Source organism: Rutidosis leptorrhynchoides, chromosome 10 (assembly GCF_046630445.1).
Source record: "Rutidosis leptorrhynchoides isolate AG116_Rl617_1_P2 chromosome 10, CSIRO_AGI_Rlap_v1, whole genome shotgun sequence".
In the NCBI taxonomy this organism is placed as follows: Eukaryota; Viridiplantae; Streptophyta; class Magnoliopsida; order Asterales; family Asteraceae; genus Rutidosis; species Rutidosis leptorrhynchoides.
In genome coordinates, this window is record NC_092342.1 from 61,927,316 (window position 1) to 61,945,490 (window position 18,175).

Consider the following 18,175-nt stretch of genomic DNA (forward strand, 5'->3'; position numbering starts at 1 on the left):
AACTATTAGACAAAAATGATAAATAGTACCAGAGGCATTTTCGTCTTTTTACCTACTTTACTGTAGCACCGGAAACACTATAGCCCGTTAGTACTGTAGCAACGGAATCACTCTAGCAGTGGTACTGTAGCATTTTTTTTCCTTTATATTTTTCTCTACCCGTTATAACAATTATTTTTAATTTTTCCTTTTTTGGTTTCCTTTATATTTTTCTCCACAAAATAACGACTTAATTGCGTTAAATTTTTAAAAGTCAACAATTTCATAGCGAAACGCGGAGATGCACGTATATTGTTAATTTAAAATAACATTTAAATCTTTGATGAGTTATACCTTTTAGTTCGACTCGAGTTGCGCTTCAACGACATCATCGTCAGCCACGAAATAATTTTACAAACTAAACGCAATAAAATACATTCAAAATCGAACCCCCGGCGCGAAGCGAGGGTTCGACAACCAGTTAGAGCTTATATAATAAATTAGGTGAAGTTGAAACTTAAGCGTGTGACTTAACATTCAATGACAAAATTCATATTTATATACTCCGTAAATATTATTATTAAAGTATTTTTTTTTTTCAGTTCATAAGTTCTTATGTTTTATTTTTAGATGTTAGGTCAACCAATCTTTTAGTGCTTAGATTTTCTATTTTTGGTTTAAACTTCTATATAAGCTTCTAGCGATGCTGCAATAGAACGACGTCATTCCAAACACACCCAATTTGATGGCATTTACATGACGTGAAAAAAACATTAGTTTCATCTAAAAAATTGAACCGTTTATATCTGACTTTAACCATGTTTATGGTGCTATCTTGACATCATTGTATATAAAATAGAATTGTGTAGTAGTATGTAACTATGTAATGTGCGGCTTGTTGTCTGTTAACAAAATTCAGACACAAGGTTGTGTTTCATTGGTTTCTACTAAAATTGGTAGGAACGTTGGATGTATTGTGAGTTTTAAGTTTTAATAAATTCTGCATTTCAAAAAAAAAATAAATATATTGTCTACTATATTACTTAAAAAAACATAAAACAATTTAAGGAACATGCTAGTATTACATAAATAAACAATTAAACAATATAGATTTGGGTGGGGTCCCACTTTGATCACATAGATAGATAGATAGGGATCCCAAACAAAACACTGGATAGGATACAGTCATAAATCCCACACACAATATATCCCACCCATATGACATGGATTTCTTTTATTTTATAATAACCAAAAATCTAAAATCAAAATTTAAACACAAAATAATCAACTAACAACAAGAAGAAAATAATCAACCAGCAGCTGCAACAACAATGGGGTTAGTTTCATTCCTCTCAACAGTCCCAACTTTGCTTCCAGTTTCTCCATTGCCTAATTTATCAAAATGCCCACTTCATTCTGTATGTTTTTTCTTTTAATTTTTCATATTATATTATATATTAATTAATATTATATTATGTTTTCACCAGTTAATGTTTTTTTTAGTCATTAATTACTTTTTTAATGTTATGAACAGAGTACAATTAGTTGTAAATTAGTGGATGATAGTAACCATGAAACTAATGCTATAAGAAGAAGGGACATTCTTAATTGCTTTGGTGCTGCCATTAGTATGGTAATTGTGCATTTTCATTTTTGCTGATTTATATATTTACTTTTTTTTTTTTTAAAGTTGTAGTCAAGATGTTGATGTACTAATGAAGAGTGTGATACTACTTATATTAATATAAATTACAAAACTTGCAACTGTAACACTCTTGTTGAAAATGTGGGAATTGTGATTAAAATTAAGAAACTAAATGACTTAAAAGTGATGTGATTATGGGTTGTGCTAATTGTTCTTCTCTTTATAGGAATTGGTGGCGAGTTCTAGCCCAATCCCCGGCCCGTTTGTTGACGTGGCAAATGCTGCTGACTTGATACAGCGTAGACAACGTTCCGACTTTCAGTGTAAGCTTTTTAATTGATGTAAATTCACGAATTATGGACATTTTCGACTCATTTAATTATAGATGAGTCATTAGGATCATTATATCTTCAATGGGTCACATCTAAAGTTTTACTAAGGAGGGAACAGGTCAAATGGGTCATAATTTCACAACATGTAGTTAATAACAGTGCACTCATAGTTGACTATGTGATCAGTTCGTATGAATTGCCACTTCAAAGGAGTCATTTTTGAACCCCGTTGTGTCTGCAGGAACATGATATACAAATACACAGACTATTTATAACAAATATTTGAACTTGATCTTTTTCTCTTTTTTTACTTATTATGCAGCAAGTATAAAAACAACGCTCTATACAGCGATCAAGGTAAATAATAACGGCGCACCATATTTGATTACATTATTTTAGACTTATAATAAATAGATATTGTTACTTTTTCAGGCAAATCAGGAGCTCATTTCGCCCCTATTAACTTTAGCACTTAATGATGCTATGACATATGATAAGGTCGGATTTAGAACTTATTATTCTATTGTTTCGTTAGAACTGTTTGATTAGTGAAATAAACATATGTTTAATTAAGCTTGTAGGCTACAAAAACTGGAGGCCCAAATGGATCCATACGCTTTAGGTACGTTTGAATCATACTGTCCCGATTAATGTCACATTTTCTTTGAAAAGATTCTTTTTTAAATTAGAAGAATTCAGATATTACTTTACAAGTTGATGTTTATTTGAATTATGAAAGGGCATGTAAGTTTTTGTTCATAGTTTGTGTTAGTTCTCAACTGTTAGCATACTCAATTTACAGGTTTTAGCTTAGATGTTCGGATTTTTAGTCATGTTTATTTTTATTCATTTTTCTGCTTGAAGCTCGGAAATCGAAAGACCAGAAAATAAAGGACTTTCAGCTGCTTTATCTTTGGTTGAAGATGCAAAAAAAGAGATTGATGGTTACTCGAAAGGTGGACCGATCTCATATTCTGATCTCATCCAATTAGCAGGTTTGACTTTAGTCAGTTGTTTCAATAAAATTCAAAATATTACTCATACTTCAAAGTTTTAGATCTCCAACATGTTTCCATTTGGATGATCTCAATTTATATGTAACCATCATTTTATATTGAATATAACTTAGTAACTTCAATCGATTCTCACAAGTCAAATGTTGAGTTTTTTACACCTTCTTGATGTAGCTCAAAGTGCGGTTAAGGCTACATTTTTGGCTTCGGCTATTCGGAAATGTGGTGGTAATGAAGATAAAGGGAATTTGCTATACTCCGCTTATGGTTCAAGTGGGCAGGTATGTTACCTTTGTTGGGATTTAACAAGTTCATAATATACTTAAACCATTTTAAGAATTAAGAAAGCGGAAGCATGTTAATTATCAATTTTAGACTTGTTAAACTTTAACCAATTAAAGTTAAATCCCAATTAGGATCAAGTTGTGATATATACTTACAAACTACAAGCAAGTAAAGAGATTATACCTACTCCAAGCTTGCTAGTAAATGATGAAGATGATGATGATGAATGGAGCTCTAAAAGTGTGAAACCTCAAGTTGTTATACCCCAAACTTGTGCACCAACACCCTAGCTTTGGTTAGGATTTATTGACACTTGAATTTAGCTTCCAAAAACCAAATTAAGAACCCTTTGAATCCCCTTAAACCCCACGGTTTTGGCAGCAGAAATGGGAGGAGAAAATGCAGTTTTTTTGATTACTTTTGATGTGTAAATGCATGTGTGTTTTGGTCTCCAAGAGAGCCTTGGTTAATATGCATTTAGAATGGAAGTAACATGGTAAAAGACAAGTCAAAAGAGCATGCTTACTCCATACTCCCATGCCACTTCCAATTCTTTTAAATAAAATGGTTTGTTTTATAAAATTAGATTTTATAAAACACATTTTATAAAACTTCCATTTATTATATACATTTTATTATATAAAATCAATTTATATATAAAAATGTAACATAAATAAATTAATTATTTAACCAATAAATAATTAAATCCATAATATATAAATTATTCCATAATTTATATAATACACATCAAATAATATTTAAGAAAACCATTTTTCTTAAAGTTCAAGTGTCGCGTATTTGATCAATGAACCAATCGTTAAAATCAAATACAAATAAGGTGTCGGTAAGTTTGTTATTGGGTATGACCCGACTTGGATCATAACACGTCAGCCACATTAATTTAATATGTCTCTCGGGCATACGAAATACCTTCAATCTCCCACTTGCACGAGAAACATAAGGAATTAATGCAAGTGATGGATACAGCCTAACACACCGTCCATCACCCCTAATATGTTATGACTTTGTGCCATTCAATAACATCATCCCTTTCGAGTTCCCATCTCGAATATGATTAGGTGAATCTTTCATTATTTCCTTTCGTCCTAGATGTCATGTTAAATCCAAGAGATACAGAGTGATCACTCTCTTATAGATTTAACTTTTCAGGCCTTAGACATCTGACTCTCAACGAATAAGAGGGACAAATTCCATCTTGACTACATACGTCCTAGATATACACTTTGTAATATACCTGAGTTCTTCCTTATGTACTACCATGTTTCAGAATAGCGAAGGAAAGAATCAAGGCACAGTACTTGGTGAATATCCGAACCCAATATGTATCTCAGGTCAGAGGATACAATGATATTCGCCTTTACTCAAGATTACATGTGATCAACCACAAAGGCTCTATAATGAATAACCTGTGTTGATCGTGGCCAAACAAGCGATACGAATTGCACAGAACTGAAAAATTAAGAAAAGCCTGCGGCTTACTTTTTTTATTTCTAAAACTTAAAAAAAATGAAAATTAACTGAATGCCTAGCACGATGGCACACATGCCTTATTTAAACACCAAAACAAGATAAGGATAACTACAACTAGAATTTGAAATTAAAAAAAACAACTGGAATCCTTCTAGACTCCATAAACCGCAGGTAATTTGTTCCACTCCTCCTGGTTATTTTCCCTTAACAATTGGGCCAAACATATATTCCCCAAAATACTCTTGAAGCCCAATCACCTTTTTGTTCTTTCGTTGATAGATTTGACCCCAATTGTCCCGGCCCACATCTTGGTTACGAACATCTGCATCATCCTCCCCCCCTTGAGAAGGACTCGACCTCGAGTCTAGATCCTGATCATCATCACCAACATAGGGAGAAAGGTCGGCGACATTGAAAGTAGCTGATACGTTATAGTGACCGGGCAAAGCAATCTTGTAAGCATTATCATTAATTTTCTTGACAACACGAAAAGGCCCATCGGCTCGGGGTTGCAACTTCCCAAAACGTCCACCTGGAAACCGCTCTTTTCGTAAATGAATCCATACGAGATCATCTTCTTCAAACGTAACCCGCTTACGCCGCTGATCAGCATGCTTTTTATACACAGCATTTTGTCGGGAAATGCGTGAGTGCACCTGCTCGTGTAACGATTTCATATGATCAGCCATATCAACACCTTCACCCGACGCATTGGGAATTTCATGTTTCGGCAACAGATCAAGAGGTGTAGTTGGGTGGCGCCCATACACAATCTCAAAAGGAGAACGTCCTGTCGTGCGATTCACTGATGAATTGTAAGCAAACTCAGCTTGAGGAAGAGTCAAATCCCACTGTTTAGGGTGATCACCGACCAGACTACGTAGCAAATTACCCAAACTGCGATTCACAACTTCGGTTTGTCCATCAGTTTGCGGGTGATGCGAACTACTAAACTGCAACTTAGAACCCACACGTGCCCACAAAGTACGCCAAAAATGGCTAACAAATTTTACGTCTCTATCTGAAGTTAATGTCTTTGGAATACCATGAAGTTTCACTATTTCCGCAAAGTAAAGACGTGCCACCTGACTTGCATCAAAGGTTTTTGTACATGGTACGAAATGCGCCATTTTAGAAAAACGGTCAACCACCACCATAATCGAGTCTTTGTGACGCTGCGTTCGAGGTAACCCGAGGACAAAATCGAGACTAATATCCTCCCACGGTCCATTGGGCACCGGCAGAGGCATATACAAACCCGTATTACTCCCGTGTGTTTTAGCAACATGACATATCCGACACCGAGCAATAATTCGGTTAACATCGCGTTCCATAAGTGGCCAATAGAAACGTTCCTTTATACTGGCTAATGTCTTATTCATCCCAAAATGCCCCCCTAAACCTCCAGCATGACTTTCAGTAATAATTGAGTCACGATTTGATCCCCCCGGAACGCACAGTCGAGAATGCTTAAACAAGTAGCCGTCAAAAATAACAAAAGAACCGAAAGTACCATGAACACACTTACCCCATATATATTTGAAGTCCCGGTCAGTAGCATATAAATCGCGCCAATGTTCGAACCCCGTTGCTTGGACACACATAGTATTAAGCAAAGAATGCCTTCGACTCAATGCATCTGCGACTTGGTTTAAAACACCTGCTTTATGCTTAATAACAAACGTATAAGCCTGTAACGATTCCACCCACTTAGCATGTCTCGGATTGAGCTTGTGTTGACCATGAATATATTTAAGCGACTCGTGATCCGAATAAAGTATGAATTCTGATGGTAACAGATAATGCCTCCAGACTTCCAAAGAACGCACGATAGCATAGAATTCACGATCGTAAGTGGAGTATCTTCGCCGGACATCGTTAAGCTTTTCGCTAAAATACGCAACTGGCCTTTTATTTTGGCTAAGAACCCCACCTATTCCAACCCCCGACGCGTCGCATTCCACTTGAAAAACATCTTCGAAGTTTGGTAGTGCCAGAATAGGAGCATTAGTAACTTTTTCTTTCAGGATGTTGAAAGCTGTAGTGGCTTCCTCGGTCCATGTAAACCGTCCTCCTTTCATACACTCTGTAACTGGGGCAATGATCGTGCTAAAATTCTTAATAAAACGACTGTAGAACGAAGCAAGTCCATGAAAACTACGAACCTCATGTATGCTTTGTGGGATTGGCCAGTTGGTAATGGCTTCTATTTTGGCTTCGTCCATACGGATACCATTCCCTGAAATTATATACCCTAGGAACGTTACCTCCCGAGTCATGAAGTGACACTTCTTCCCGTTGGCATAAAGACGTTGTTCTCGTAAAACATCAAACACTTGTCGCAGGTGGTCAATATGTTGCTCCTCATCACAACTATAAACCAATATATCATCAAAATAAACAACAACGAAGCGTCCGATAAAAGGTTTGAATACCTGATTCATAAGTCGCATAAAGGTACTCGGTGCATTCGAGAGCCCGAAGGGCATTACCATCCATTCATACAACCCGTCACGTGTTTTGAAAGCGGTCTTCCATTCATCACCGGGCCGCATGCGTATTTGGTGGTAACCACTTCGTAAGTCCACCTTAGAGAACACGTGTGCACCGTGTAGTTGGTCAAGCAAGTCTTCAAACCGAGGAATCGGAAAACGATACTTCACCGTGATTTTATTAACGGCCCGACTATCAACACACATACGAAACGACCCGTCATGTTTAGGTACCAACAATGCAGGTACCGCACACGGGCTCATACTTTCCCGAATCAAGCCCTTAGCTAATAACTCATTAACCTGTCGTTGCAATTCAGCAAATTCCTTCGGATTTAGACGATAAGCTGCTTTATTAGGAATCACCGAACCAGGTACAAGATCAATACAGTGTTGTATGTCGCGCATGAGGGGCAAACCAGCTGGGATTTCTGTTGGAAAGACATCTTCGTAAGCCGATAGTAATGGTTGCACTATATCAGGTGGAGTGTCAACAGTGCGATTAGCTTCTGTGACAACGAACGCGTACACGAAGGGTTTGGTTTTGGCCTCATCCAGAAAAGCTGATTTGTTCAAAATCAAACTGGACTCCATACTTTGTCGTGCATCAAGGGGCGCGAGTGTAATGTTGACACCGTCCTTTACGAAGCTATACGTATTGCGAAACCCATCATGCTTAGTTTTGCGATCATATTGCCACGGTCTCCCAAGAAGGAGGTGACACGCATCCATTGGAATCACTTCACACCAAACCTCGTCCTTGTATAATTTGCCAATCGAGAAGTGAACTAAACATCGCTTTGTTACCTTTATGTGATTCCCTTTTTTGAGCCACGTTAGCTGGTAAGGATCGGGGTGATCCTCCGCTATCAGTGACAGTTTTTCGACCATCTCGGTGGACACTGCATTTTCACAACTCCCGCCGTCAATAATCATAGTGCATACTTTACCCTTAGCCGTGACTTTTGTACGAAAAATATTGTTTCGAAGCCACTTATTGTCATCTGAAGGGTCTGTAGCTGTCTTGAGTGCCCTATGAATTACTAATGACTCTCCTTGATCCGGATAAACAACCTGCTCCTGTTCAAAAGTGTTATCCTCCTGCTCGCCATCGGTATCATATCGCGGGTTCTCATCATATTCGTCACAATAGGCGATAGGTTTTGGGTTCGGGCAGTCCCTGGACAAGTGACCATAATCCTGGCAATTAAAGCATTTTGGGCCTCGTTTGCTACTGCTCGGGACTGATGGTGGAACTTTCGGGTCGACTGGTGCTTTTGCCGGAGCTGTGACTCCAGGTTTTGGAGCTGGAGGTGCGGTATACCTGGTAAAAGGTTGTTTGCTTTTGCCTTTTTGCTGTTTCTCAACTTTAAGAGCGAGTCTACATACGTCATTATACGTCCAATACGGTTGTAAGGTAACGATATCTCCAATATTGGTATTTAAGGCACCCAAAAACCGAGCAATTGTGTGCTCTTCTTCTTCCTGCACATCGCAACGCATACGAGCACGATCAAATTCCCTTATGAGCTCTTCCACACTCATGTTGCGTTGGCGTAAATTGTGATACTCTAGGTAAGCTTCTTGCTTGAAGTTTTCGGGAAGAAACTTAGAACGGAGTAGTTTCTTCATCTTTTCCCATGTTTTAACTTTTGATTTTCGGGCATACGCCCTTTGCTTGCAAACATTATCCCACCATAAGGAAGCATGCTTTCGTAGCTTTATTGCAACAAGCTTCACCTTAAGGTGTTCGGGGATTTCTTTAACGTCAAACACACGCTCGACGGTACTCAACCAATCAATAAAATCGTCCGGTTGCATAGATCCTGTGAATTCCGGGATCTCCACCTTCATTCCCAAGCTTCGCAAAGGGTCATCATACCCCCTACGATCCCTCTGATAATGATCAGCGAACACGTTACCCTGTTCGGAATCATCGAGTGATTGCTCAGAATCACGATCATAGTTTTGTTGGTTGTGCAATTCCAATTCTGCGATCCGTCTTTGCAGGCGTTCGATCTCCACATATGGGTCAGGTTCATTGATTCTAACAGACCGGTAAGCACCTCGACGAGGTTGTTGTTCGGCCATCCTGGACTCCGGATACCACTTAATGAATAACCTGTGTTGATCGTGGCCAAACAAGCGATACGAATTGCACAGAACTGAAAAATTAAGAAAAGCCTGCGGCTTACTTTTTTTATTTCTAAAACTTAAAAAAAATGAAAATTAACTGAATGCCTAGCACGATGGCACACATGCCTTATTTAAACACCAAAACAAGATAAGGATAACTACAACTAGAATTTGAAATTAAAAAAAACAACTGGAATCCTTCTAGACTCCATAAACCGCAGGTAATTTGTTCCACTCCTCCTGGTTATTTTCCCTTAACAATTGGGCCAAACATATATTCCCCAAAATACTCTTGAAGCCCAATCACCTTTTTGTTCTTTCGTTGATAGATTTGACCCCAATTGTCCCGGCCCACATCTTGGTTACGAACATCTGCATCACTCTATACAGTAATTCTTGAGAGCGGGTCTTCCAATATTTGTTTCCCACAAATATCTATGAACCTTGGTTGCAACCTTGCCCCACATTCAACCTATGAATGTATACCAATCCGAGTTCATAATAGTCTAAACCTCACACTTGTTCCCACAAATGTGATCGACTACGGAATTTAGAATAATAGTTTATTCATGGATAAAATATGCAAAATTGGAACATGACTCATAATTAAATTAATACCATAATAATTATATTAATGAGTTTGAACTAATTCGTTCCATTACAATACATAAAGTAGATCAATTCCAATCACTAGAATATCGAAGCCCTAACGCACAAACATGTCCCTCATGTTTTGGCCCATGTAAAAGCTTCGTGAGTGGATCCGCAACATTATGATCTGTGTGAACTTTGTGAATACATATCTTTCCCTTTTCAACCTCATCCCTGATGTAGTTGAATCTCCGCTCAATGTGACGAGTCTTTTGATGAGCACGAGGTTCCTTGATTTGAGCAATCGCACCCTCGTTGTCACAAAAGATCTCAAGAGGGTCCTGAATGGAAGGGACCACTCCTAAGTCGTCGATGAATTTCTTCATCCATGCAGCTTCCTGAGCTGCCAGTGAGGCGGCAATGTACTCCGACTCTGTAGTGGATAACGCAACAACCTCCTGTTTCGAACTCTTCCAAGAGACCGCACCACCATTTAACATGAAGACATAACCGGATTGTGATCGAGAGTCATCTCGATCAGTTTGGAAACTCGCGTCCACGTAACCTTTTACGGCAAGTTCCTCCTCACCAGACCCATATATTAGAAACATATCCTTAGTTCTCCTAAGGTATTTCAATATACTTTTAACAGCAATCCAATGACTGTTTCCTGGGTTATTCTGGTATCTACTTGTCAAGCTTAGAGCGCATGACACATCCGGTCTAGTACATATCATCGCATACATGATAGACCCAATAGCAGATGCGTATGGGACTTTCTTCATTCTCTCTTGTTCATCTTTCGTGGTAGGACACTGAGATGAATTGAGAATGGTTCCTCTTTGAATAGGTACCAAACCTTTCTTAGAGTTTTCCATCTTGAACCTTTTCAAGATTTTATCAATGTATGTACTTTGACTTAAACCTATCAATCTCTTGGATCTATTCCTATAGATCCCTATCCCCAATATATATTGTGCGTCTCCAAGATCCTTAATGGAGAAGCAACTCTTTAGCCAAGTTTTGACTCCTTGCATTGTGGTAATATCATTCCCAAATAATAATATATCATCCACATATAGCACAAGGAACATTATAGAGCTCCCACTAGCCTTCTTGTACACACAAGCTTCATCACCATTTTTAATGAAGCCAAATTTCTTTGCCTCTTCATTAAAGCGATGATTCCACATTCTAGATGCTTGTTTCAATCCGTAGATTGACTTCTTTAACTTGCATACCCTTTTAGGATATTTTGGATCAACAAAACCTTCAGGCTGAACCATATAGACATCTTCCATAAGATATCCATTTAGGAAAGCGGTTTTGACATCCATTTGCCATATTTCATAGTCATAGTGAGCAGCAATGGCAAATAATATCCTAATAGACTTTAGCATTGCCACTGGCGAGAAAGTTTCATCATAATCAACCCCTTGAGTTTGAGTGAAACCTTTTGCTACAAGTCTAGCTTTATATGTATCCAAGTTTCCATGTATGTCGGTTTTCTTCTTGAAAAGCCACTTGCAATCAACTAGCTTAGAGCTAGGAGGTTGCTCAACAAGTTCCCACACTTGGTTTTCATACATGGATTGCATCTCGGCGTTCATGGCTTCCTGCCATTTATCTTTATCAATTCTTGATAAAGCATCTTTGTAGTTTGTCGGTTCATCCAAATCAACCGTATAGCAACCTTCCACGAGAAACCCATATCTCTCGGGAGGATTACTAATCCTACTAGATCTTTGAACGTCTTGTGTACCTTGATCATCCACTTGATCATTTTCAACATCCTCATGTTGAGTACTAGTGCCAACCAATTGTGTATCATCGGCTTGATCTTGTACCTCTACAAGATCTATCTTCCTTTCACCATCACCTTCCATAAGGAATTTGGTTTCAAGGAATTCCGCTTTCCGAGCAACAATTACGGTTTGCTCAGATGGATCATAGAAGTAATATCCCATGTCATCTTTGGGATATCCTATGAAGATACACTTTGTGGATCGAGCATGTAGCTTATTTGCTACATAACGCTTAGGATAAGCTTCACATCCCCATACTTTCAAGTATGAAAGAGAAGGAGGTTTTCCAAACCACATCTCATGAGGAGTTCGTTCCACCTTCTTGGTTGGGGCCATATTTAAAATACGAGCCGCGGAGCTTAGACAATAACCCCAAAATGATAGAGGCAGCGAGCTTCTTGCCATCATAGATCGAACCATATCCATTAGGGTTCGGTTCCTCCTTTCGGAAACTCCATTAAGTTGGGGTGTTCCGGGTGGAGTAAGTTGTGAGATAATCCCACAACTCCTAAGATGATCTTGGAAGGCATCGCTTAGGTATTCACCTCCTCTATCGGTACGTAGTACCTTAATTGTCTTATTGAGTTGATTTTGTACTTCGTTTTGATATTCTTTGAATGCTTCAAACGTTTCGTCCTTGTGTCTTAATAAGTAGACATATCCGAAACGACTAAAGTCATCAATGAAAGTAACAAAGTATCTTTCACCTTTCCTAGTCATGGGTTTAAAGGGTCCACATACATCCGAATGTATTAATCCCAATAAATCTTTAGCCCTTTCATAGGTCCCTTTGAAAGGTGCTTTAGTCATCTTGCCTTGTAAACAAGATTCACATACTTCAAACGAATCCATTTCATTTGATTTCAAAAGTCCATTCTTTTGAAGTGTATGTATTCGGTTCTTGTTTATGTGACCAAGGCGACAATGCCATAAGTAGGAATCACTCAAATCCCTTTTGAGTTTCTTGGTGCTTGTATGGTACATTGAGCTACTAGATGATGTGTCATCATGAACCAATTCATAAATTGCATTTGAAGGCGAAGCCTTGAAATAGAATACATTATCTTTAGAAACATGAATATCATCATCAATAAAATTAACAACGTAACCACATTGTTTTAAGCGAGAAATAGAAATAATGTTTCTACACAAATCCGGAGCATACAAAACATTTTCTAAAATAAGTTCCAATCCACTTGGAAGCTTCAAAATAAAATCTCCTTGAGCTTTAACATGCACCTTTGCACCATTGCCCATATAGAGACTTGATGTTCCCGCCTTATGATCACTTCTTTTGAACCCCTGCAAAGAATTGCAAATATGAGTTCCACATCCAGTGTCTAATACCCATGTATTAGAAGAAGTAATACTTAGCTCTATATATACCATATATATATTACCTGAGGTTTGCCCTGCATCCCTCTTGTCCTTCAACTCCTTAAGGTAGACCGGACAGTTTCGTTTCCAATGACCCATCTCACCGCAACCGAAACATGGGTCTTCCTTGGAGTTTGCCTTCTCGGTGACCTTTTGCTTCTTGGCCTTGTTGATGGTTGGGGTAACCATCTTCCCCTTCCCTTTGCCTTGATAGGCGGGTCCTTTTCTCTTAGCCACCTTTGGCTTAGAGGTGTTACCTTTGGACCCACCTTGATCGATTGCTAACACGGGTAAAGCCCTTTTACCCATGCTAGTTTCCGCCGTTCTAAGCATACCGTGAAGCTCACCTATGCTCTTATCCATCCCATTCATATTGTAATTAATTACAAATTGATCAAACCTTTTTGAAAGGGAATTAAGGATAAGATCGGTGGCTAACTCATTTGATATGTTTAGGTTAAGACGGTTAGCACGATCAATAAGGCTCTTCATTTTGAGGACATAAGAGGAGACGGATTGGGTGTCATCCATACGACATGCATGTAGCGCTCGAACCGTTTCGAAGCGCTCGACACGTGCTTGTTGAAGGAACATCTCCTTCAATTGCGTAATCATGTCATATGCACTATGATGTTCGAAATCCTTTTGGAGTTCGGGTATCATAGTCCCAAGCATTAGACAAGCGACTTGCACCGAATCGGCGCAATACTTGTCATAATAAGCCATGCCCTCTATATCTTCCTCATCCGGTTGGTCGGGAATAGGGTCCTCCAACACATACGCTTTGTCCTCAAGTTTGAGGACAATCCTAAGATTACGGAACCAATCCATAAAGTTCGTATGGTTGAGTTTGTCTTTCTCGAGGAGAGACCTTAATGATAGGTTGTTTAGGTTAAGTGGTGCATTTTGCATGTTGTTGTTATTTGCGGCCATCTACAAAATTTAACAAAGTCCTTTTAAGTATCGATTTTAAATTTAATAAACAATACCCTTTTATTTTTAATTGTTTTATTAAATCTTAGAATCCAACGGTAAATCAAATTTCGGTTAGGTGACCTTTATCCCGTTATTTGATTTAGCTAGGTAGTCATTTATGTGACAATTGCAATCCTTTTGCAACTTCTAAGTTATGGGATCATGCAATCCTTTTGCATGGCATATTTATCCCATCAACGCCTATTTGTTCCTCATGCTTCGGTGATCCTAAGTTCATGATTCCTAAATCAAGTCGTCCTACCTGTGTAAACATGTAGACTTAACATACAAGTGGTTAGGTGACCTTTATCCCACATGTATGCGAAGTGTACCTTATTCATATTAGTTCACTCATGACGGTTAGGTGACCTTTATCCCATCAAGAGATTCCTAATATGTCTAAGTGTTTCCACAAAAGGATGGCGTTTAACTTGTTTACCTTGTTTTAGTTAAGGGATTTTAAGTTTTCATAAATTCTAGTTTAAGAAAACATTTGCCATACACCAACATGCATTTGGTGTATAGTTCATTATGAAAAGCCAATTTCATGTCTATAAACCATTTTATATGATCCTTATCATTTTCTTAATAACCGATTATTAATGTCCTTTTAGCCGTTTTTAATTTAACCATTTAAATTGTCGTTTTGCATGTCGTTAATTAATGTATAATTTAACCAATTAAATTTCCATTTTGCTTGTTGTTAACTTGTGTGATTAACTTGTAGCATACAAACATACAATCCACAATCATACAATAAACAACCATGCATGCAAAACAAATATGTTCACAATCAAGCCATTTTGGTAGACATTTGTTTAGCCGAAAACAAATGCCACCGGATAAGGGGTAATTACATAAAGTAGGAGATTTCAAATCTCCCACTTAACCTTGCATCCAAATGCTTCTTCATGTGTTCTTCAAGTCTTCATCATTCTTCATCATTTTACAAAATATATCCTAATACATTTTGTCTAAAAAATGAAATTACAACCTAATCTATTTTACATACCAAATATAAAATAAATTACATAACCAAATGAATTATTACATGCCAAATGAATAAATATTATTACAAACCAATTGAATAAATATCAATCAACCATGCATGCAACCAAACACAAGGTCAAGGCTTAGATTGTGAACATCATCAACATAAGTGATAGGTAATACAGAATCACAAGTGATTGGAAACACAGAATCACAAGTGATCTGCAACACAGAATCACAAGTGATTGGCAATACAGAATCACAAGTGATCGGCAACACAGAATCACAAGTGATTGGTAGTACAGAATCACAAGTGATTGGCAGTACAGAATGCAGAATCACAAGTGATTTTGGCCAAAATGACAACCACCCAAAACCGAAAATTTTACATTCTACTTCATGCATGTTCATAGAATGCAAAATTATAGTGGGTTTAATAACCATCTCGAAGCATATTTCAACAACTTCGGCTCTAGATACCATTGTTGGGATTTAACAAGTTCATAATATACTTAAACCATTTTAAGAATTAAGAAAGCGGAAGCATGTTAATTATCAATTTTAGACTTGTTAAACTTTAACCAATTAAAGTTAAATCCCAATTAGGATCAAGTTGTGATATATATACTTACAAACTACAAGCAAGTAAAGAGATTATACCTACTCCAAGCTTGCTAGTAAATGATGAAGATGATGATGATGAATGGAGCTCTAAAAGTGTGAAACCTCAAGTTGTTATACCCCAAACTTGTGCACCAACACCCTAGCTTTGGTTAGGATTTATTGACACTTGAATTTAGCTTCCAAAAACCAAATTAAGAACCCTTTGAATCCCCTTAAACCCCACGGTTTTGGCAGCAGAAATGGGAGGAGAAAATGCAGTTTTTTTGATTACTTTTGATGTGTAAATGCATGTGTGTTTTGGTCTCCAAGAGAGCCTTGGTTAATATGCATTTAGAATGGAAGTAACATGGTAAAAGACAAGTCAAAAGAGCATGCTTACTCCATACTCCCATGCCACTTCCAATTCTTTTAAATAAAATGGTTTGTTTTATAAAATTAGATTTTATAAAACACATTTTATAAAACTTCCATTTATTATATACATTTTATTATATAAAATCAATTTATATATAAAAATGTAACATAAATAAATTAATTATTTAACCAATAAATAATTAAATCCATAATATATAAATTATTCCATAATTTATATAATACACATCAAATAATATTTAAGAAAACCATTTTTCTTAAAGTTCAAGTGTCGCGTATTTGATCAATGAACCAATCGTTAAAATCAAATACAAATAAGGTGTCGGTAAGTTTGTTATTGGGTATGACCCGACTTGGATCATAACACGTCAGCCACATTAATTTAATATGTCTCTCGGGCATACGAAATACCTTCAACCTTCTGTTATTTTTTGATTCTTTTTTTGAACGTCAAAATTTTATAAACTAACCGAACCTCCCTAACAAGCAGCTAGGAAAGGCCAAAAATTACAACGGCTTAATCAGCCAATCATTCCAAATTACATCCATTTTTCCTCTACTAGAAATCCAAATAAAAGGAAAATGACAAATTGAATCGAACAATGTTACCTTTTGTTATTGTAACATGCGTGGTTTAAGTTCTACGTTTCTCTCGGTCTATATTTGTTTTTATATAATACTTTCATTGTGTAGTGGGGATTATTCGATAGGCAATTTGGACGATCGGATTCACAAGAACCTGATCCCGAAGGAAGAGTACCCGACTGGACGAAAGCTAGTGTTCAAGAAATGAAAGACAAGTTTATAGCCATTGGATTAGGCCCTCGTCAGGTAAATTAATCATTTTTTAAATATAATCGATTTAGTAAATTCATTTAATTAAATTTTGCAGCTAGCAGTGATGTCAGCATTCTTGGGTCCTGATCAATTAGCAACTGAAGCCATGTTAGCTAAAGATCCAGATGTTACGAAATGGGTTGAGAAGTACCAACGAAGCAGAGAGACAGTGTCTGAGACTGATTATGAGGTTAGTTACGTATTCACAAATCCAAATAGATTATTTACTAAATTAAAGTGGCAATTTGGCCTAATTAGTAATGAATATTGTGATTGATCCGGGTAGAGTTAGTTCCACAGATGAGTCAAATGGGTAAAAAAAAAATATGATACTGAAATAATATTAACTTTGAAATACTACAGTATATGAGACACAGCTATTTATAGTAGAACAAATTTTTTTGACCAAAAGTGTTTCAATTCATGCCAACCCGCCCATTTTGCTACACGTACAACAAGAGGTTTAACTATTAAAATCATTGTACTTGACTTTTCGTCACGTTCAAGCCAACCCGCCCATTTTGCTACACGTACAACAACAGGTTTAACTATTAAAATCGTTGTACTTGACTTTTTGTTACGTTCAAGCCAACAATTATGTGAAAATGGATATAAAATGTTGCATTTCATCATGTAACATAAATTTTGTAGATATAAATGCAAGAAAACGTCACACATTATTTTGAATTGCCCATTGTTGTATTTTAAGTGCTTTGCCTGTTTTTGTAGTATCTAATATCTATTGTTTTCTTCTGATGTACTCTATATCTTAACTCTTAAGTCAACATGATTGGATTAATACTTCAATAGTAAATCTTAACTAAACCATATACATAAAGAAATTGTTTAACTTGTTTCAGGTCGATTTGATTACAACTCTTACAAAAATTAGTGGTTTGGGTCAAACCATCAACTATGAGGCATACTCGTACCCCATCCCTAAGGTCGATTTCCGAAAGCTCAAGCTATGAAAAGGCAAGTATGACAATTATTGGTCATAAAATGAGCATAACAAGTTGAGTATCGTGCTACAAAAGTACTTCGTGGTTAAAAGTAGTATTCGGTTGAGGCATATATCCAAGAAGATTCTGGTTTTGTTTTCTAAATGGTAGTAGTTATCTATTTATTTGTTGATAGTTATGATAATGGCACCATTCAAGAATCGATTTATGTATAAAAAACTGCACTTGAAGATCTATTTAGAGTGATAAAACTTGTAAATTATGGATAA

General features: G+C 37.0%; 1 protein-coding gene across 2 annotated transcripts; it reads left to right on the forward strand.

The window, feature by feature from the left end:
* Nucleotides 1–1,182: 1,182 nt before the first annotated feature.
* On the forward strand, nucleotides 1,183–18,140 carry LOC139871701 (thylakoid lumenal 29 kDa protein, chloroplastic). 2 transcript variants are annotated; one of them, XM_071859429.1, is made up of 11 exons: nucleotides 1,183–1,397; nucleotides 1,514–1,612; nucleotides 1,851–1,947; nucleotides 2,279–2,313; nucleotides 2,389–2,454; nucleotides 2,538–2,578; nucleotides 2,821–2,951; nucleotides 3,144–3,250; nucleotides 16,801–16,938; nucleotides 17,000–17,134; nucleotides 17,805–18,140. In XM_071859429.1, exons 1-11 carry the CDS (start codon nucleotides 1,311–1,313, stop codon nucleotides 17,913–17,915), a joined length of 1,047 nt encoding a protein of 348 aa, XP_071715530.1. In that variant the 5' UTR covers nucleotides 1,183–1,310; the 3' UTR covers nucleotides 17,916–18,140. The 2 variants fall into 2 exon arrangements, with proteins under 2 accessions (XP_071715530.1, XP_071715531.1); XM_071859430.1 differs by having other exon boundaries at nucleotides 1,297–1,315.
* Nucleotides 18,141–18,175: the final 35 nt, after the last annotated feature.